The sequence below is a fragment of the Argiope bruennichi genome, chromosome 5 (genome assembly GCF_947563725.1).
Source record: "Argiope bruennichi chromosome 5, qqArgBrue1.1, whole genome shotgun sequence".
NCBI lineage: Eukaryota > Metazoa > Arthropoda > Arachnida > Araneae > Araneidae > Argiope > Argiope bruennichi.
The window spans coordinates 14057429-14081502 of record NC_079155.1 but is presented as its reverse complement, the minus strand read 5'-3'; the positions used below and the strand labels follow the sequence as shown (position 1 = coordinate 14081502).

Here is a 24074-nt window from a genome sequence, read left to right as displayed (position 1 = left end):
TTATTCAATTTGGAAATTATTAGAAATTATTTATAAGGAATAATAATATCAAGCAAAAGGATCAAACTTTTAGTTTTACATATTAAACATTTCGCGTTCTTTCAGCAGTTTTGTTTTATACACGGAAATTTAAGAGAAATGGGAAAACATAATTTCACCTTTTGAAAAGAAAGTTAAAGACTACAATCGCTTCTTTTTATATTTAATTTAGTAAAACTGTTCTTTTATCTTTCTTTTTTTTGCAGTGAGCTTTCTTAAACTTTCTTTGTATCATTTATTTTTTTTTAAATGATCATGATATAAAACTTAATTAATAAAATAACTTGGTGCATTTTGACTAAAATAAAAACGTTTTAATAAAGAAATTTTATCATGAAATTAACCCTAATCGTGGCAAGATGGCTTTTTTGAAAAAAAGGCAAAAAAAAATGTATATAGGTAGCTTCTTTACGCTATAAAAAAAACCTCAAAAAAATTAAACAAAAATCGTGTAATAAAAATTGTTTAATAAAACTAAGTTAAAAATTATTTTATAGTGGTAATATATTTTTATAAAGTTGTATGTATGGTATACAAAATGAACATAAGGGTTAATTTGGTCAAGAAATTAATTAAAAGTTTAAATAAAGTTAATTAAATAAAATAATCATGAAATTAATTAAAAGTTTGATTTATCAGTAATAAGTTTTTTTCCCTTATTTCTGCATTCATTTAAATCGATTTACAAGCGTTTGAAAACTGAATATTCTGTCAACGAATGTTTAAGATGATTACAATCATGTTCTTATTAATTTGTTGCAAATTAAATTTTCGAAATAAAAACAATTTTAGAGTAACTCCTTTCTAAGATCTTTAATTCGATAGTAAAATAAAGCCCCAAACTTTCTGTTCGAAACAAACGAAGGAATAGCCACGCGATAAAACCAGACCAGCTAAATAAGAAACAAGATATTCTATTTTATCTCTGTACCAAGATTATACTATCATTGAAGCCATAATATTTTTTTCGATTTTTCCCAAAATTTTTTTAGTTATGGAAACAAAGCCGCGAAACTAAATTAAAATTTAAATCTCTATAAATAAAATAATAATTTCTCTCTTCATATTAAATCTTGAATTGTGTTAATTACAGTTATATAAAATTTTTTTGAGTATAAATAATACAATTTAATAAGTATATTAATTTAAAATACCGATAGACACCCTTCCCTTTCAAATTTTGCGCTGATTTTGCACCATCATCTTTCGAGTGCAGATAAATTTAGGAGATAAAATTAGTCGTGATAGATATGTTTATTTTCATTTTGATGCAAATAACTCACGCGGTTCGTATGGCGAAAGATAACAATGATTTTTAATAAGATTATCTGTTCTAACTTTTATTAATGGAAATGTTGAAATAAAGTATTTTCATTTTCAGATTTAGTTCATCACAGCAAAGGATTGTTGCCTAACCGGTATGTAATAAAATTCGTTTTTGTTTCATGCTTAGTTTTTTTTTTTTTTTTTTTTTAATAAAGTGTTTTTCAGACGTCATTAAATTTAATAATAAATAGTGTTTATTGCGATTGTATAAACATTTTTAAAAATTTTTTAAAAACATTGTTTTAATTTAAATTGATGATAAAAATAATTTAATCTTCTTAAAGTTTTATATTTTTAGTTTGAAATTTCTTAGATAATTTAGCCTAAAATATAAATTTCTGAGAATTAAATAAATAAATTTTAATTCTAATTCTGCAACTCATTTGAGTTACTAAAAGATTTCAAGTTTTATGAATTTATTTTTAATTTTAATTAATTTTTTATTCGATATCAATATTTGAGTCAAATTCCACTTATTTAAACCTCAACAAGTGCAAAAAATACATTTTTGGAATTATATTTGTCTTCCTGTTCGTGTATATATGAACAGGATAGTTCGGAAACATAACGATGTCAAATATTGAAATTTGACATTTGGTCATGTATATCAAAAGAACGAAGTTATATTTTAAACAAAGTGAATTTACAATGAATTATCCTTTCTTGTATTTGTAAACATGATGACTTAAAAATAAACTAGATAAAGGAATAAAAATTTTTCACGTAGCCCTTACATCAACATTGCAGATTTGTATAAAGATGATAAAGAATAAAATGAATATATGAATGAATGGCTTAAGAACAATTAAAAATCTAATAATTTGAAGTAAAAGAAAATCTGAATTTTTTCCAGTCTGTATCATTCATTAGTAGAACACTTATTCACCGCGATTATTCTAAAATAGTTATGAATATCGTTTGGCGTGAAAAGTATTACGTCAAATTCAGATTATTTGATTTTGAGCATGATAAACTTTGTAGATTAGATATAATCTATAACGATTAGTATGATATTATCATGTTATGCAATCATGAAGTGTGTTGGTCCTATAATCACCAAATTTGGCACATAATTACTTTTATTGAAATAAAAAATTAAATAAGAATCAAACGAAATGATTACTTCAGATTGTTCAAGGCATGTGATCACACAAAAACCATTTTTGTATCCGTTTCATATTCTAGTTATTAGTTATATTTGTTTTTATTATCCCAGTTATTTTTTAATTATTATTCCAGTTATTAGTTATATTTCAAATTCCAGTTATTAGCATATTAGTTATATTTCTGAACATTTTTTTTCTCTTTAATAAATTACAAAAAAAATTTTTAAGTATATTTTGCAACAATACTTTTTATTGTTATAATTACTTATACTCAAGTATATGATGATGATATCGAATACTGTTTTTTTATTTGCACATTATCTTTGCTATTATTAAGAATAACTTAAAAAAATGAAATTAAAAAAAGATTAATGGAATTAAAATATTATCATGTTGCGGTGTTTCGGAGTAGAAGTTGAAATTTCCTTTAATTTTTTAAGCACTATTTTTTATACGGCACTTTATGTGAAGTTTCTATCATATATAAGCGGAAACTAAACTTATTGATTAGAGAAAGTACTGAAATCGTTAAAAAAATGAATTCGAAATTTTGATGAATTTCCATGATTCTGATTTCCTTGAGTTCGAAAAATACATTTTCGGAAATATATCTGTCTACGTGTCTCAGAACACGACAACTTAAAAATGGAGCTAGACTGGTGAAATTTAGTATGATGCATCAACACTAAACTTGTATATTTCTATCAAATTTTGATTAAAATCCCTTAATAGGAAGTCTGTCAGCTGGCTATCCTATAACTACAAAACTTAAGGAATTACACGAATAAAATTTTGTATAAAATTTTAACCTTTCACTAGGATGTCTTTTCCAGGCAACATTCAAGATAGTGCATTGGTATTTTATGTTTTTATTTTTTAAGTTTGATTGTTAAAACTATCAACATAGTGGCAAAAAGATGTAAATTAATGTTTGGGAAAATTCAATTTAAAACAATTATATATATATATATATTGGATTAATAAGCAAGTTCTTGTGTTAGGTAAATAATCAAACATCTAATTATTTTTCCGAGTGAAAAAAATGAAGATTCGTATAAAATGTTGAACGAAATATGACAGCAAGTTGACCTTCTGTTGACGTATTTTTGAGTGTAAATGCGATAAATAGATAAAACGTAATATTTTAGCTAAATAAAATTAGGCTTATAAATTTAGTATTCTAAAGGTAGATCCATATTAAATTTTGAACCGTCTTCTGTCTGAAGATTTGTCGTCTATTGGTTTGTATTTTGGCTCGGCTTCAATGAAAAAAATCAATAAAAAACACCAAAAACACATATGGGACTTTCAGGTACTTGTATATTAACGATATGCCAAGGATTAATTGTGCAAAAAAATCTCCAAAGATCACTACTTTTACTCTAGATTAAGTAAAAATTGTAGATTCACGCCAAAGATCTTTATTTCGTAATTATTATTCACCACTGCTATGTAAGACATCGAGGGCTTTACTCAAGGCCCACAATTTCATACAGGGAAGAAGGGGTTTAACACCTTTACTAAAGAGTATGTTAAAAGTTTTTGAAGAGACCACTGGTTAAAAATAAAATTTTATAAAATTTAATTTTGGGTGTAGGTTTTTTTAAAAAATTCTTAAAAAAAAAAAAAAAAAAAAAAAACTTACCTTTTGACGATGAAAGTGAAATCATACTACTTTAAAAAGCAAATAATGATAAATAGTGGAAAGTAATTATTAAAGCATTAAGACCTACCTAATAAAAATTGCATATTTTACACAATGATATGATGCTAATGCAAGGAAATCATACGCTTTTATAATCAGTTGGCTTATTACAAGATTGAATTAGGCTCTTGCTTTTTGTAATGCTCAATCATTCCTCTATTGATATTCATTAAGGACTGATTAAATAATTTATTCCATCTGTCATTATTTTATCTCTCTTTTCTATAGCGAAGAAGCTTACTAGTTCTTTACCATGGCTAAAATTATGGTTTTTCTTTCGTTCCTGCTCGGAACGGTATTGGTAACTGTAGATACTTTCCCATCAGCCGATTCTCAATCCGACTTCACATGGGCTCCACGATGTCCAACGTCATCCTCTGGAAAGATTCCTCGCTTGATACCGGATCCCACTAACTGCAGAAGTGCCTTCATATGCAGTGACAAAGGGCCTCTCAGGTACTTTTGCCCCAGAGGACTCGTCTTCCACGCCACAGAACAAGAATGCGTTCTGCACAAATCCTGCATAAAAGGTTTGTGTCATACTTCTTGGCCGTTCTCGATTATCATTATTTACATAAACATACTTGGGAAATATAGGGTGATTCATATTAAATGGGAAAAAATAAAGCAAGTCCATGAATTCTGTAATTAATTTATCTTTATTAGTCAAAATTTTCAATGAAACTAGATTTATACAAACTTTTATAGCTGTTCTCTGTGTGTCCCCCTCAGGTGACACGACAAATATCTATGCGATATTCTTATTTCTGCCATGCTCGTGTTAGAATATCCCTGCTAATGAGTCCGACTCATCAGTGAACATATGTAACACCGTTGTTCGAGGTTGCTCAGTTTTTGCACTCATGAGACGCATTGTTTTTTCAGGCTTTTGTAAAAACTTTGCAAGAATTTGTTCAACCATTTTGGTTTTGGTGGGTGTTCGTCCTTTACTGGTTTTCTTACATAAGCATCCTGTTTCCTGAAACTGCTTCACCCATCGTTAAATGTTGTGACAATGCGATAGTTCTTTATTAAATATCGCGCAAAATTCTCTTTGAACGATGATAAACGAAGATGTTTTGGCATATTTGAAAACTTAGAATGCTTTCTCTTGCACGGATGAAGCCATTTTGATAATGACGGCGGCGAACGATTTCTCCTAGTAATCTCTAACAGCGACATTATTAATGGAAGAATTTTCGCTGTTGTTGGATAAAACTCGTATAATTGTAGTTTCAGTTTAATTTTGATTCATCTAAGTTAATAAATTACAGAATTCGTCCTATAGTATTTTTTTGTACCATTCAACATGAAACAGTCTTTACATTTCTGAAATCAATAAAGGATACCGAGATTTTGGGAAATATTGTGGATAAATAAAAGATTTAATGGTGATAAATTATCAATATTAACGATAAGTAATGTGAAAAATAGCCACATATGTATGAAAGAAAAAAATGCATTTTTAGAGATCGATTCTAACAAACACATTAGAGATCTATTTTAAAACATGTGGAAGTCGGTTTATCTATTGAAAGAAATGTCGAACGAAATTTTTTACAATATTACTCCTCCCCCCTTCTCAATTGTTTCGATTTGAAATACTGTGAAACGAGAATTTGGAGGAATATTGGAAATTTCGAAGAGAATTTTTTTAAATGATGGCCTGTTCCTTGTTTAATAGGAAGATAGGTGAACGGGGAGCTGAGGAGGAAGGTCAGTGATTGATCAATTTGTGGTTGGGGGTGATCTGTTCTCGAAGCGATGTCAGTTTGGTGAATCTGTCAGTGTTATGGACGGACTATATTGAAGATAGCAATCGGCCACAAAAAAGACTTGTCGATACTGCTTCGTTCATTGGTGGCGAGGTGGTCGGCTTTACACAACAACAACCCCTCTCTCAATATAGCCCTTTCTTGCATGATTGTTTCTAGGACAGTGTTCTTTCTATTATATACCAATTATCTCAATGAATTTCTAAATATGATTGATCGGAAAATAAAACATTACAACAATAATTTCTCGATGATGTGCTCTTCTGCCATTTTTTGGAATCAATACCATAACTTATTGTGGCAGAAAATCTACGAAAATACAAACTTATGATTTGTAGTCGGTTTTGGATAATTTGAATCTAGATTCTGATATCAGTAGTTAAGTGAATGTGCTAAACATTAGTCTTCCGTGCTAATATTTCGGAATCTGACCATGAAAATCTATTTCCATTTCGCATTGTCGTTCGTCTATAACCTTAGAGATTTGAGCATGCATTTTTAGCCTTCAAAAATTATTTTAAAGCCTACAATTGCATTTGTGATGTTCCTGTGGATCTTAGTATTTTAGATGTGTTTGATTTCCTAACAAGTTCCAATAGCATCCAAGCTTCCGATTTAGTTAAAAGCTTTCGTTCAATAATGATTTTCGAAAGATAATGAATGACCGATATAAAGCAGTCAAACGCATATCAGTGATTTTAGGAATAATTTTTAATTAAATAAGCTGAAAGGTAAGTTTAATTTGGTAATTCTCAAGGTGTAATTCTCAATTTATGACAAAATTTTAAAACTGAATTTTGCACAGCTTGCATTTTAATTTGTTTCTAAGTTAATTTTCTTAAAAGATAAATTCCGATATATCCCTATTCAACTGAAAACTTGAATTATCCTTTGATTATTTTGAGAATTGAAGACATGGCTAAGATTTATAGCCCTTTTATATTGTATTTTACGGGTTGTATGACAGCTGTATCAAACACATATTATATTATATAGATTATCTGCAAGGAAGCGTCTTTGTGAAATGGACATTTAGAATGTCATGAAGTGAAAAAAACTATCATCCAATACATGGCTGAATAAGTTTCTCTCACACAATACACGTTTGATAGCGCGTGCTTTTATTTATTTATTTGATAACCAAAATAATCAAGTAATCAAGAATCAAGTAATCAAGAAAATTATATTGCATTTAATTAAAACTACGGAATTTATTAAATTAATGCTATTATGTAAGGAATGAAAAAATAATATTGCTATCATCACAAAAGGTTTTGTGGATTTATGAAGATTTTTAGTTTTTGTTGAATTGTCTTGTTTCATATTTTACTGGATTAAAAAAATTCGCAAATTTTTTGGTAGCTTTTATTTTGAATATCTTTCCACCAAAATTGTAAGTATGTATCAGTTTCCGAAATCTCTTTGCAAAATGTATGCCTGTCTATGCACCTACTATGTGCATGGGAAAAAAATAACTGAAAAATGTGTTACGTTGGGGAAATTTATTTCGTATATATTTCTATCTCTTAAATTTACATTTTCTATTTTAAATAAAAGAAAGCGTTATAATAATATCTGCATCAGATTTTCGATTAAAATATCTGTTGGCGAGGTTCTGTTCATTCTCGGATACAGAAATCTTCCGTGCTTTTGCGCATGCGTTAGAAGGCGTTTATTTCGTCAAAAAAAAAAGGGGGGATGAGAGGAAACATGAAAGGATTTGTTTACATTTAGTAGTGTAGATTATTCGCGGAATTAGGAGATTTTACAACCACTGATCTTTCTGCATACCATCTCTTAGTAAAGTACAATAATCCAAATCTTAGAATTCTGAAATGAACAGTAACCATTGATTGATTTCATTGTTTGTGTATATGAAAATGTGTTAACTTACATAAACCTTAACCCAAAAAGGATAAAATTTAATACCTTTTGACTAAAATTATAAATGTGTGTTGGACAGAATCGGTTAAAGATGAAAAATAATGTACCATTGTGGATTTTCTATTCCATTCAGTGTACGATAAATCTAAGCACAGAAAGCGCTTTATGCTTGAAATATGCGAGAATTAAAAGTGCAAAAGTCTCTTACTCATTTCTTACATCCACACAGTTAAACAGAGATTTTTATTCCTACTTTGTATCCAGGATCGGATTGATATCATACAAATAAGTATTATAATTTCTTTCTTTTTGAGGAACTAATTCATTAGAAGAGTTTTGTTCTGTTTTGTTGTATCGCAACATACGTGGAAGCTGAAACAGAAATAATGTAACCTAAAGATGGTGGAATAGGTAACAGATCTTTTCTTCTATTGACATGGAAAGGGGAGAATGAGTTTTCAAGCTTCTATCTTTACTTAATTCTCTTTTTAAGAGAATATTAAGCGTATCTTTTGGCTACAGTCTGGTGAATTATTAATTCTAACGCTTAGTTTTTCTTACTTGCGTATCTACTTTTACATTTTTGGATAAAAATAAAACAGAAAAATGATTTGATTCAAAATTGCAAAATGAGTGCAGTCTAAATGAATTATCACCGCCTTGTCTAGATATTTGGGGAATTGAATGATTGTCGCCCCTGATAACATTCAGAAACTAAGGATAAATCCACGGCAGGAGATGATATGCTGTACTGGAGACATAAACATGAAAAGATTTTTTAAAGCTTGTTACTTCTGGTATTATTTTTTCTAAAAACTAAATGAGAAATAATTGAAATAACATTTCATCTATGTTTTAAAGTTTAAAGGGTATTTTTTTGTTACATAAAATGTATCTTTAACTGTAATTAGATTTAAATCCCAAAATATCTGATATGATGATGCTTCAAGTAGCATTTAGGTGGCTTTTTGTTTAAATTAATATGGATATTATTCTTCGTGGGGATGCTATTTATTTCTCGTGACATGCACTAAAAAGTAAATTTTTAATGAAAATGTTTATGTAGCTAAATTTTATCTAAATGGTATATTATAATTTATGAATTTCATATGGTCTTTTATGTCATTTGAAAAATGTTATTAAAAGTGAATGACATTGAATGGTCACAGATTTCTCGATTTCCATTAACGATTGATAGTATAATTAAAGTGCATTCGTTAAATTTTAGAATATCAATAAACAACAAGCATAGAAAGTTACAAAAAAGTTAGGAAAAGAATTACATTTTCTTTTGCGTCGTTATTATACAAAACGGAATATATGTTTAAATAAATCAAACCAAGATTTAACTTACTAATATTTGGAAATTGAATTTTGAGAAAACTTGAATATTGTATGAGGGGAGAAATCGGACTAGGCTTGAAAATCTTAATATTAACTCTTTGGGCCCCACCGGGACATATATGTCCCACTGATATTTTTAAATCACCCAAAGGGATTAAGTAAGTGGGGAATATAGTGAAATGTACGTCCCAATGGTTTTCTGTGTTTACATTCATATGTTAGTGCAATTTTTCCCCGTATCCACTGTATTTTATATGGTCACCTCAACCCCAATGGCTCCAAAATTGCACCTATAGTTAATTTTTGTTTTTATTTTAGCAGAATATAGCTATTTATACTTTATTTGACCCATGAGAGCCCTAAATTATTTTAATTTTGGAAAAGAAAAAACTATATTGGAAAGGTTTAGACAGAATCGAATTTAAGAACCAAATTGCAAACGAAAATAAAAAGTGTGTAGTGGCATTAGGAAAATTTGTCATTTAAATGCTTTAAAATACACAAAACATTAAATTATGGATAAAGTAATTAAAATGTTAATAATAATAAATATTTAAAAATTAATTACAAATATTTTTCAAAATTATGACGTTATAAATAGTTTAAATAGGACATTAGGCACAATGAAAAAAAGGCACAAAGATTAAATATTCTAAGCTCAACATATTTCAATAAAGATTAGATAATTAAAAGTCTTAGCTGAAACAATAAATATAAAGAACACAGAAGCAAAATAAAATTATAGGTTATCATAAAATTTGAATAGATGTTTTATCGTTTCATTGAAATAAATATCAGCTTCTACTTTGATAGATCTTGTCGAGTAGAATGAACTGAATTTTGAAATAAAAGCGAGATTGAGATAATTAAAAGTTGCTACTACTTTCGAGAGTGCAAGACTGATAACTCATAGTGAAAATGAAAGAGTCATTTTTTTTTTTTTTAATTTTAAGATTTCTGGAAGTTAATTTTTTCGTAAACTTTTTGTTATATCAGTATGATTTACGAGATATAAATAATAATAATAATAACAATAATTTTAACTGGTTGGCAATTTTTTATACCGTTCAAAACTGGATGGATTCATTAAAAAGATAAGTTCAAAAAAAGTAATTCTATTTGTATCATAAAATTTCTGCCTTTTTAAAAGTTCCCTGATTTTTAAATTTGCTATTTTAAATTTTATATATAAAAAAGAGAGGCAATAAAAAATTTTATCTAAATATTTAGAAATTTATTATCGAAAGTGCTGCTTCCTGTGTCTTAATATAAATAAATGTTATTCTAGTTAGGTGTGCACATATGCATATCCCACGTCTTTTCTTTAATGATTGGGCTAAAACTTAACCAAACTTTGTAGACTTATTCGCTAAGACAAGAGAAAGAATATTATCAGCTTTTCAAAATATAAAATTTAATTAAATTTCAGTTAATTAAAAGTTAGCGGAAATTTTATCATTTTACTGCAGTAACTTTGGAACAAATAATATTACAAAAAATATTTTACTATAGTAAAAGTTCAAATTTTACTAATAATAATATCCTCATAAAATCCTAATAATTTGAATAATATCGTCATTTTTGAACAATATTGCTTACAATTGTTATTAATTTAAAAAAAAAATTAAACGTGTTAAAGTTTATGTTAACCTTGATCTACTCTATCACTATTTTCTACATTTCTGTTTTATATATATATATATATATATATATATATATATATATATATATATATATATATATATATATATAATCAGGCTTTCATTTGTTTCAATATATTGAGTTAATAATGTTTAAAAGTAAGCATAAGTCAATCGCAGAAACGGAGGCAAGGAATTTAAAGCCTTTGCAAACAAATGAACCAGATGGACTTAGATAGCAGCCATTTCAGGCTGGGAAAAATTAACCAATATTATGCACAAATATTTCGGAGGAAATTAATCCGATATATATATATATATATATATATATATATATATTAATAGTAGAGTAATATATATATATATATATATATTACTCTCATAACCTTAAAAGGGTTATCGTTTCAACTATACCAATCTCATTTTTACCAATTTTTATTGATTCTTTGCAAAATTTAACCAGGTGATTTTAAAATAAGGAAATTTGAGGGTAGGTATTTTTTGTCCTGAGAAAAGCTAAAACTTTGAACAATTCTATCACTACTTCTTAAATATCTTTTTTGTTTCAATGCATACGTCTTAAGAATGCATTAATATATTTAATTTTAACTGGGAGTTTCTATATTAAGAACAATTTTCATTAAAAGGTTTTGAAATCTCATGGTTTAATTGTCCTTATCAAACTTCAATGCATGCCATTAATTCTAGATTTCAGCTAAACTGATAAAGCCAGTTGTCTGGAAACATATGTTCTTAATTTATATTACTTGTTAATATCTTAGAAATTAAGAGAGCATGATTTTTTTTTTGTACAAATTTATTCCTATTATCTCCTGTGTAATCTAGATTTGGAACTTTTTAGATAACTTCATTCACAGTATATTTTTAATTTTCCAGAACTGTAGATTAATTTTCCAGAACTTTTTTGTGTGAAATCTCGAATAATTCGAATAATTTCTAATCCTATTCATAAAATCCTGGGCATTAAATATTTTGCGAAGATGATAACATATTAAAGTTTAAAGACGGCAATATAAGTAACTCAAATATGATTTAAAAATGAGAATCTCCCATGAATTTTTGTTCAGTTTTCTGGTTGATTTTTTAAAAAAAATATCTTTAGAAGAGATAGTCTAAAAATTATGTTGAAAATGACAAATGGAAGAAGTTATCTTTTTTTCAACTGTGCTATGCCACGAGTGGTTTCAAGCACAGCTCAGCGTCAGATCTTTATGGGAAGTTGCTCACTGAACAACCTGTAGTGCAGGGATTTAGCCTAATTGGATTAGATTGGACATAGTAGTTTATTGGTTCAAGAGCCAAATTTGAGTATATTACGCCGAATAAGCATATCTATAATTTTCAAGATCGCTTCATTGCCTGCTTATTTTCAGTTTACAGAACCGTAGATACTATTAACCTTATCATCTGTTTTGTAAAGTCACGTTTTTTATCAAATAATTTTCAGCTCTATTCATAAAATTTTGATCTAAGCATTAAGCATTTTGTGAAGGCGATAAAATATGAATATTTAAAGAAAGCAGAGTATAAGCAACGCAAACAATTTAAAAATGAGAATCTCATGTAAATTTTTGTTCAGTTTTAAGGTTGATTTTTAAAGTTAACTGTTGCATAGATAATGTGTAAATTCATATTAAAAGGATTGGTAAAAGGGTTTTTTTTTCATCTCCGTGCTCTGTCATGAGTGGTACAATGCAGCTTCAGCTTTTTAGGAGAAATTGGCTTACTGAACAGCATGTAATGCAGGGATTTAACACAATTGGATTAGATTGGATATTGGAGTTTATTGGTGCAAGATCTAAATTTGATTATACCGCGCCAATCAAATGGCGAGTGTAAAGGCACACAAAAGCAGAAAAAACTGGTAAAATTTCAACCACCAGCTCATATAAGTAACCATTCACATAAGTACGTCCTCAGTAACATTCAAAACAGGAGGCAACTTTGATCAAATGAACTAAAAATCATTGCATATTTTGCCCCTTTGCAAAATATCTGCCATAAATTATGGCGAGGATTGGCACCATTAGCCACCGTATTTATCTCCACTAATAAAGCGGACGTATATGCATGTTGGCTATCTACAGGACGGATGATTGGATTTGTTACCAAATTTGGTTCAGATTTTCTTAGAAGGTGGAATTGACCATCTAGAAGTGATTCCTTTTTTTTTTTTTTTTTTTTTTTTTTGGAAATTTTAGTTAACTAAAAGTCTAGTGAAAATTTGCTATTTTTTTCGATAAATAATATTACAGAAAAATAATTTTCGCATCATTTCAAAATTCAATTTTTAAAAATATATATATAAATTTAATTGGTGTTCAGTTTTTCTTTTAATTTTGACAATTTTTAAGCAATACTTTTATACATTGTATGCAAAAATACTTTTCTTCGTTGCAATAGAATTTAGATCATTTTTCACTATATCTAGAAATATTTAATTTATTACCCCTGTTTCGTTATTGAACGTTGTTAACGAAAAATCTATTTATTCTTATTCTTTCGGAAAATTGTATTGTATAAACATTCCCTTTCATTACTTTTTTAAATTTTATTTCACTAATTTTTTTTAAAATCCATTATCTAATCCATAGGAGATATTAAATAACATATATATATACTGAAAGATTTTGCTTAGTATTCATTAAGTTTCTGACTAGCGATGTGTTAATGTAATACAATGAAAATGTATTGATTCATTTTAATATTAGAATCAACTATATATTTTGAATATGGAATAAGAAAGTGAAGTTCATGTTCGACAGCTTGCAATTAGACGTTAGTTAACGTGGCCAACAACGTTTTCAATGCAATTACATGTTATATTTAGCATCTGTTATATGACTTGATGTCTGTACAAAAATTAAAATGCAAACAATAAACAAAATAGGGGTATGGATAATAAAATATCTTAATTGTTTATCATTATTTGATTATTAAAAATAATTTATCGAGGAAATTATGCAGATATTTAAAAGAAATCAAACAAAATTACTATTCCTTGCAAATACAGTGGTCGCCAAAGGCGTCTAGTGCTTTTATAAAACAAAAGAAAACCATTTTCAGCAATTAAAAAAATAAAACAGTTAAAATTTGCATCTTCATTTTTTTAATTTTTTAAAAAAAGTTAAAAAATGTGTAGAATTGTATATTCCACGACACGTAGAGCTTAAGTTTTGATATATCTTAAAATATATTGTTTCGAAAATAGGTCAAAGACTTTTGCGACCAACCTGTAAATCGAGTCAGAAAGAAGATAATAATGATGGACGCAAGCTGTTGCAAGAGTGAAATTTGCGTGTTGCCGAAAAAGTCACGTATACTTTCAAGGTCTCGGGAAAAGAAGATAACGCGAGAGGATGACAAATTTACCGAAATTTAATCTAAAATTGATGATGAGATAATCGATTGAGAGGGGGGGATGAGAAGTGAAGTGATAATGTATTATCTTTTAGTCAAATCAGGAGACAGCAGCAATAAATAATGCAAGTTCAGCAATCGGTTTTTGTTCAGTGACAAGCATTTTTTTATGTTTATTTACAGTTAGATATTTATCATCTTGCTTCGTTCGGTTACTTAGCAGTAAATGGAATGATAAATGACACTAGTGTTGCTCTATATTTGAATTGATTGTTTTCATTTCAGATGACTTATGACATTTAAAATGCTTTTAAGATTCAGTTTAAAGGCTTATAAAAAACAATGGTCCCACCAGAAGTAAAAAAAAGCAGACTAGGGTTACTGGGCTAAGGATCGAAGGCAACCAATCAACTTAAAATATATTAATCTATATGCCATATAAATAAATTTGCAAGAGAAACAAATTCTATGAATTATAAATTATTAGGATAAGATTAACTTTGTCAGGTACAATTCATCAGATTGCAATCTGTTTCATTGCGTTTATTTAATCATTACAACATTTATAAGCGTCAGTTTAAATGTAATTGTATATATTTTCTCATAACTGATAAATTACAATAAATAAAAATATATACATTTTTCACAAAGTTACTGAGATAAGAAAAAAGCAATTATAAATAAATCATTAACATGCCGTGAATCTACTGAAATGTAAAACTAAATGGATCATTTTTTAAAAAAAAGAAGGTCCTCTTAAAGTGCACCGTTATTCTAGTGTGCACCATTAAGGATCGCAAAATGTCTAAACTGGGAATTGTTAAAAAGTCATTCATTTTTTCTACATAATAATAATAATATAAAGATCCTTTTTAACATTTTTATAGTAATTGTTCTAGAGTATTATAAATATGATATGATCAAAATTAATATTCATCAGATAAAAGACATAATCAGATTATTTCCAGGAATTTTAATGTAACTAAAATATGTTTACACGTGAATTTGTGCATATGCAAAATCCAATGTATTGTGGAACAGAACATAAATGAAAAAATTAATTATTTGAAGTGGCTGATAACATTAGTGAGATATAAAAAGTGAGGGAAAAAAATAAAGTAAATTAAAAAAGTTCTATAATAATTACAAACAGAATACTTCAATTTTAGGGCGTAAATTTAATATAACGCAAACGCTCTACAGCGACTAATTCAAGCAAGCGGAAGGGTTTTTTTTTCATTATTGATAATCAAAATAAACCTTAATTCATTGTTTCTGATTCCTTGAATAGTAAGACATATTTAATGTAATCACACTCACATACACGCACGCACGCACGCACGCACACACACACACACACACACACACACACACACACACACACACACACACACACACTCACTCACACACACACACACACTTCCCACAAAGTTTTGTTGAGTTAAAAATAATTTCTAGGTTAATTTAAAGGTTGTTGAGTTAAAAATAATTTCTAGGTTAATTTAAAGGGTGTTGAGTTAAAAATAATTTCTAGGTTAGTTTAAAGGTTTTAAGGTTTTGTATATTTGCATTCTCACGCAGTTGAAAGATTCGACTGAGTTTCTTGTCTATTTATCGTTATCATATTTAACACCAGAACTTATTTTCGATAACACTCTTATACATCGATCTTGATAGAAATGTATGTGATTTTACATAAAACTACATTACTTTTTCAAATTGTGGCCAGAATAATTCAATAGGTAAAGAATGAAATCACGGAAGAAATGGAAAGTCACGGTACTACATAAAAAAAGTCATATTCTTTATGATTTTCTCTTAACATAATCGTTGCCGTTTAAACTGAATGAAAATATGGTATGTATTATTAATTATAGTATTAAACCCTGTGACGTCCTGTGAGATGATACTGACTTCCAGAGAAGTATCATATACATCTTTAATGATCGCGTTGACGATAACTGAAGATGTATATGATACTATTCCATCCAAATCCATGGCCGTTGCCATTGGAACTAATGAAAATTTTATATTTACAGAGTGGTCAAAACATCCGTAAAAACTTTATAAATTTATAAAACCCGGAAAATTAAGCAAAATAAAAAGTGGTTTGCAGGTTTAGCATCGATAAGTCACGGGAATTTTTTTAAATAAGGGAAAAAAAATCAAAAAACAACCTAAGGTGGCGTTTCATACATAAGTGAAAGAGAAGACACATACATAACAAAAATAATGTAACCAAATCATTCGTTATAACAATATTTGTACCATATGTCCACCACCACAGGTGATAAAACATTGCAGGCATGTTACAAATCCAGCAGCAGCTTATACATGATAGGGCTCTGCGGGTTGGATGGAAGGGATCGATACAAACGGGATTTTAAATTTCCCCAAAGCCAAATATCTTAAGGCCATGGAAACTTGCAATGTCTGTTAATGTTAACTAATGTCGCAAGGAGCGAAAAATGAGCTTCATCTGTCCAGAAGATGTTAAAGCTTTTTTGGAGAGAGTTCACCTCGCAAATGCTTTTCTCTTTACGGTACCGACGGTAAAAGGTCATGGCAAGAATGTAATTTGTATGGATACTGATTATGAACTCCATGAAGAATGTTACGGATTGAGTATAGTGGTTAGTCCAAACGTCTGCAGCTTCCCGTTCACTGCTAATCCCTGCAGTGGATTTTGACGCTAATGTTCCCACTTCGGCTGCAACACGCTCCGATCGTATCTGCCTCAGACTTGGTTGTTTGGACCTTTTACTATCCAGTTTCCACAAATCGCAGAAAAAGCTTGATGAGACCAACCACTGTTAAAGGTCCTTTTATAGTCTTCACATTTTTCTGAAGTCGGAATTTACGCAGTGCTACAGTCGCTGATTTCTTGTTCACTTACATGGCATGCAATGGAGAACTGGTTCTGGATCCAGAGCATGTCTCATTTACATATTTCCAACTAAGTCGTTCGTAACAGCTCCATCTGTCGGCTGTTTTTTTATTTTTATTTTCTTACCTTAAAAAAAATCCCGCAACCTATCAATGTTAAACTTGGAAGCCGCTTTTTATTTTGGATATTTTTATGGTTTGATGAATTTTTAAAATTTTTACAGACTTTTTGCCCACCCTGTATTTTCCTTAGAAATGATTGTAGGTAGAATGAAAAATAATATTTTTTTAGAATTGAAGAAAGTAGAGAAAATTATAGCTCAAAATTAAACTAGCATTATTAAAAAGGTATTGTTTTGCAGAGTAAGCTAGTAAAGAAATCGTTTTTCTTCAGATAATGTTTTCTGAAATTATCGCTTTAAAATATCAATATTATTAAACAAAAAAGATAGTCCCTGAAACTATAAGTTATGTTAGATAAGTCACTTTAAAGGAATTTGATTGACGTCAGTGAACAACATTTGCTGGTATAACTCACAAGAAATATAATTTTGGATTAAATATCAATGAAGTGAAAAATAAAAATTGCTTAAGGCAAATCCTTGATTTATATATGTAATTCGTTTATGCTTTAATTAGAATTTAAAAAAAAACTGAATTGTTTCTAATTTCAGAATCTGATGAATATACAGCATTCATGTCCTGTCCGGAGAAAAACGGAAGAGACATTGTTTCATTTGCGCATCCCACAGACTGCCAAATGTATTACTTGTGCGACCACGGGATTGCTTACCCGAGGCGATGTCCTTCCGATCTGCATTACAACCCGGAGTTGAGAGTCTGTGATTTTTCATGGAGAGCGAACTGCAAAGCACGTAAGTTTTCGTATTTCGTTGTATTATAATGTAACATTTATATGCGAAAGTTACACGAAAAATAATTCTCTCTAAAGCTGGAAAAAAAAATTTAGGCTTGTGGAAGCATTTATAAGAACTGTTACGTTATTGATAAAGATATTTTGAACCTTATCTTGAAATTGAGATATTTATCATAATGCAGAATAAATTTGTATTTTTCTATATCGTAGAAGTAAGCTAACACGGAAGCCGTTGTATAACAGTCGTTTTCAACTCATCGTCATGTTAAAAACGCCAATTAGACAAGAATATCTTGAACAGAAAAGATATTAATATTTTAGAACAAGATGAAGATTATAAGATGGATGATTGTGAAGCATCTCGAAACGGGACACTTGCTGAAGATGTTTTGTGCACTGAGCCATATGTGAATGGGCATTATTATGAATCTACTGTACTGGACAACACTTGTATCTTTTTCAGAACGATTTAGCAACTCTGTAAAGCTTTTGAAAGGTATACTGCAGAAATCCATCCGTTGAGTATATTCTGAAAGAAATCAAACTCATTGAATAAAAGTTAGCGGCGCTTTGCATAAGAAAGGAAAAGAAGAAAACACGAAGTACCGGGCAATAGGTTCGAGACAGACTGCACACCGTGTGGACAAAAATATTATTAAAATTCAATACCTCAAAAAAAATGACGTGAAAAAAAAACTGAGACGGCTTTTATGCCGTCTTGAATGAACTAAAAACACATCCAAGGAATACACAAAGTATAGAATTCGTAGAAACTAACAGCACAAGCAGAAATATGACAGCAGTAGAGCTCAGTGTGAGACCAATGAGGTTGCATCTAGATCAACACTTCAAGAAAGAATTCACTCATCATATCAGCGTTTCGCCTTTTTTATCCATCCAGCATGGTATGTAATTTTCTAGAAGGACTGCTGAATCTCGGCTCCTAATGGAGCTATTATCACGATTTCCAGAACCTTCATTCTTGTCATAAGATAGTCGTCAAATTGGCAACAAGAATGGAATTGATATTTATTCAAAATATATGTACATTTCTTTTTTCAATGATGATAATAGTAAGGCGATTAAGCAATATTACTGATTCGTGATTCTTTGTTATATTATATAATAATAATATAATTTTTATTCGCGACAGTTGGTCAAACACTTTCCCGATATCACTAAGCCGATTCTAAGTAAAATGTTACTCTTAATTGAGAGCTAATTAGTACTGACTATAAAAGAACTTCTTAGTTTTTTCGAAGCTTTTCCCATTGGCAAATATATAACTATTTTGGCCATTCAGCAATGAAATGTGAAACAAAACTGATAACAGTTCTATATAAAAGTACATTCAAATCGACAATTGATTAGAAAAGTGTTTGAATTTGTAAAATTTTAAGTTCAGTAGATTTTCTAGAGGTTTATACTTAGGAAATGCATTTTTTTCAGCAGTAAAAGTCCTTAAACGGAATATAAGTTATAAAAAATTAAGCGGATACATTACATGATCAGAAGTAGCTGGACTACTTTTAGATTTGCAAATTTTTTTCTGAACTTCTCCGTGAAGGCTGGACGAACTATCTTTCCATGATGTAAAAATTAGTTTTCAATTTACGTTTTTCTGTGAAGATTCGGCCATGAAAGTATTTAATGAAGAATAAAATTGATGTGGAAGAAATGATTTGAACTCGCTTCATATCAAAGAAAGATGATAAAGATTTGCAAATGATATCAATAATTTGTTTGCTATGAAAAATAATTTCTCGCATTTTCTAAAAATTGCATATATATTTGGAAAGATACACTAGGAGAAATAAGTAGAAGAACAGTCATATTTGGTAAATTATGCTTTCTATTTTGATCTTACTGATCTAAATTTCTTTTTTACGTTGTTTGATATTTTTTCTTTTATTTTAAATGAGTAAATTTTATCTAGTCTAGTGTGTATTGTAAAAAAACAACAACCATGGACTGTGCTTACAGCTCTTCTGTTCGATTTCAGAACTGCTATCATGCTTATTTATATGAGTTTGTCGTTTAAATTATTTTAAATAAATTCTTTTTTACTGTCGGCAATCATTGAAAGAGAAAAGTACAGTCATTTATTATCAAAACTACAATTATTTGAGTAAATGGAAATAAGCCGTACAGTTTTTATATTTTGCTAGAATTCGATGGAAATCAGTTGGAAGCATCCTGAGATATGTAGGAATTTAACAGTGCACTCTCATTTATGAAATTTTGTGGTATATTTCCTAAAATGTTGGTATAAAGTGAACTTGTAAAAATTCAAGAACAATTAACATGTCAACCGTATATTTTGTTTGAAGATCATGAAAAAAATACTAATTATTTTAGCTTTAAATATTTTGATATTTTATTATAAACAAATAATCTTAATTTTTTTTAAATGGGAAGCAAATTTCTTGTTTCTGATATTATTTTATTTTGAATAATAATTTTTTAATTAAACATCTGTAATTTTAATGTTTTTTAGGTTTTCTTTCGCTGCAGCCATGATAATAGTCAGAGTACCTAAGAAAAAAGGTAAGGAAATTACAGAAATTTATTAAACACTAACTTTCAAATTAATTTAATTTTTAATGAATTAGTAAAACTTTTTTGTAACACATATTTATGATAGTATTTATAATCATAACGATTAAATACGATTGCAAATAATATGATCTGATTATTGTGATAGCGAATTATTCAATTATAGTAATTTGTGTCGCAGATTCATACTTGCATACTGATGTACAATTTTAATTATTTGAATGAGAGACTAATGCATAGCAAATTCAAAGGTTACTCACACATCGTATTATTTGTGTTCAAAAGTATCATGATGAGACATTCCTAATCATCGCAGAACTACTAGTGCATCATCTTCATTTGGTCAAAGTGACCTGGAGGCACCTTGGTTGCATTTGAGATAAAACATTGACTTAACTCTAATACATGGAATTGGGTTTTTTTTTTATCTGGATCACAATTTATATTGTAGCTAAGCTCACAAAGAAAATGTGAGTCTGAATTTTGTTTCCCATGAAATAGAGAAACGTCCGATGGCTAATCATATTGCCGTTGCAAAAGCGTATTCCGATCTACGAGGTTTTGAATAAGGTGGGCTAAGAAACCAATCTGTAAACCGAGCCCATGTCTTAATGCAGTTAGTTACCAGTGATAGAACCCTATTTTTTGGAGGTATTACATATATTATGCTAATTTTTTAATGTTGAATTGCCGTGTTTGGGATTCCAATGGCAGTATTTCAAATGTTAAGTGTCCCTAAGTCCTGTCCACGTACTGATAGAACCCTTATTTACAAAATGAAAAACATAATGAAAATTCAATTTTTTCACATATATATTAATCTATTTAAGAATTATTTTCGGCAATTCAGCGTTTTGTTTATAAGACGATCAAGAAGAATGTAAAAAAAAAATGAATTTACCTGTACTACAAATCCTCTGAAAGAAAACAACAAATGTGTCGTTGTTGCAAAAGTAACCGCTAAAAAACAAATTTTCAGTTGCATTGTCAAAATGGCACAGAGAGAAAAACCTGCACCGTATTTGAAGAATTTCGGAGGTATCTTTTAGGGTACAATTTATGGCGGAAGGAGGGAACTATTTCATATTTGTTTTGGGGATCATCAAGTCAATTTATTTTGTTATGACAGCTTTTACAACTATCCGAGTTCTAAATAATTGCGTTAAATTCTGATGAAAGCAACAATTATAAGAATTTAGGCAAAATTATACCGAAGTAAACTGGTATATATTTTTACAATAAAAAATATAATCAAACATATCAACCCAACACACAGTTTTTGAGAATTTTCTTCCAGCTCCAGTCATTTTTGATGTGATCATAAAATGTGTCTGCAGAAATTTAGTTTATCCTCTTTCTCCCATGTAGTTATTTTCTTAAATGAATCGGTAATTTTTGCACATCACGAATCTTTAGTGACTTTAACATTAAACTTGGAGTCACGATTCCAAACTTAACGATCGCAATATTTTTTTCACATTATTCTCATCGGATTCTCTCTTAACTGCCAGATCTATAAAAAGGTTATTCTTCCACTAATACTCGAAAAACAGTTTTTCACTATTTTTCTTCATTACTTTGAAAGTTTACAATAGAAAAGTCCAACGAAATCTGTAGTAGTGAGAGGAGTTAAAAATATTCCAAACCCTTTGTTCTGTTTCCAATTTCTGTTTTGACATTAAGCATCCATGACAATTATTTTAAAATTGTTTTAGATTCGTGGGAAAAAACATTTTTAGACATTTATTTAGACATGAAAAGAAATAAGTTATGCTAACATTTATTTCGAATTTTTTTTCATTTTTTTTTGTATTTTGGATTTTAGCAAAATTCAATGAATTAAGGTCTGTAAGTTTTATTATTTTATATTTATACTGATTCATACTAATCTCTCATCTATTAGAAATTCATTGCTAATATTTTCTTTCTGCGTTATTTTTATTTTGTATTTAGCATTGAATATTTTTCTGTTAGTGCATCACTATTAGTTTCAATCCAATTTTAGTGATTAGTTTTGATTACAACGTTTGTGAACAGCAGGGATAGAGATTTCACACCAAGGCAACAAAACTTTTAACGTGACTATATATTTACACCTAAAGTATGCTATAAATAAATTTACTTTTCATCATTTTTTATTCATTAGTTTACTACCAATATGTATGATATTTTCTACTGCGCCTTTTATTCTTAGATTTGCAGGTCTGAAATATTCTTCAGAGGATAATGGCTCGTCTAGAGGGGCAATTAATTAAGTAATTAAGGAACTAAATTATAAGCAATTCTACAGCTTTCGTTCATGTTCAGGCGCATTTTCAGCTTTTATAAAGTTTGTTTAGTATATTTTCCTGTTTTCAAAAGCTAGAAGAGATTAAATGGATTTAAAATGTTTAAAAATATATATTTATGGGGAAAAATTGCAGCGTTTGGAGCTTTTCCACTCTAATTATATCAAATGAATGCATTTTAAACGCTATTTGCTAGAATTCTGCATAGAACTTTAAATAATTTACATAACAATTACTGCAAAAATTTTGAAAGTATTTCGTTATTTAAAGGAATAAAACTATAATAGATTAATTGCTTTCATTTTATTTTTACATATTTTAAAAGTATGATAATATAAATAAATATAATTTGTTAGCATTGTTTTTCCGTTAAAACAAGCAAAACACGCTTAAAGATCAATAGTTTTTTAATTAGTTTATTTCATAATTTGTTTCCTTTATTGAATGATTAATCAAATCTACGTCACTTTTTGTGTAATTTTAATATGAATAATGTATGTGCATTTTATTTATCTAATATAATATGAATAATGCATGTTTTTGCTCATTCGTTTTCAACTTATTCTCTATTTATTACAAAAAAGTAAATGTTATTTAATTCATTATTGTTGATTTATTTCACTGATTTTCACTATTAATTTTAGATACATTTTTACATTTAAATTTCTTTTTTCAGGAAGAAAAAGTTTTATCTTTTCTTCTGAGAATGGCTTTAATTTACAAGAAAGAAGACTTTTAGAAACTTTTCGAAAAATGTAGCATGAGGAGATCACATTCATAACTCACAATATTTAAATTTCATCTCATTTCACATCCTTTATATGTTGTTTGTTTATCTTTTTTTTTATTTCAATAAACTATATCGTCAGTTAAGAAACTTATTTGTTTGAAATTACTTTTTAAAATTATATACCTTTCTTTTACTTTGTAGAATTCTTATTTTCTCAAAATGAAATATTTTAATATTATTAAGTTAATTGTGAAAATAATGCAGCTTTAATGACAGATAATTTAAATCATGAACTATATATAATTATATATATCTATAAGTTATATCTACATCTATCAATAATTTGAAGTAGGAATAAAATATACATCTAATCGAAATTATCATAGTAAAATCGAAATTGATATAGTCATGCGGGATAAAAAAAATACATTCGAGTGGGGAAGTTGGCTTCATTTAACATCTAGATACAAAAGGAGTAACTACTGGTTAAAGCAGAGGTTCCCAAACTTTTTTTTCTCGTGGACCACTTGCAAAGTT

At 28.6% G+C, this 24074-nt stretch overlaps 1 protein-coding gene across 2 annotated transcripts; it reads left to right on the top strand.

Annotated features, from left to right (window-relative positions):
* Positions 1-1334: 1334 nt before the first annotated feature.
* Positions 1335-23678, top strand: LOC129969199 (peritrophin-1-like). 2 transcript variants are annotated; one of them, XM_056083641.1, is made up of 5 exons: positions 1335-1457; positions 4405-4706; positions 17761-17961; positions 20461-20510; positions 23484-23678. In XM_056083641.1, the coding sequence occupies exons 2-4, from the start codon at positions 4430-4432 to the stop codon at positions 20481-20483; spliced, it is 501 nt and encodes a 166-aa protein (XP_055939616.1). In that variant the 5' UTR covers positions 1335-1457; positions 4405-4429; the 3' UTR covers positions 20484-20510; positions 23484-23678. The 2 variants fall into 2 exon arrangements, with proteins under 2 accessions (XP_055939616.1, XP_055939617.1); XM_056083642.1 differs by lacking the exon at positions 23484-23678 and having other exon boundaries at positions 20461-20511.
* Positions 23679-24074: the final 396 nt, after the last annotated feature.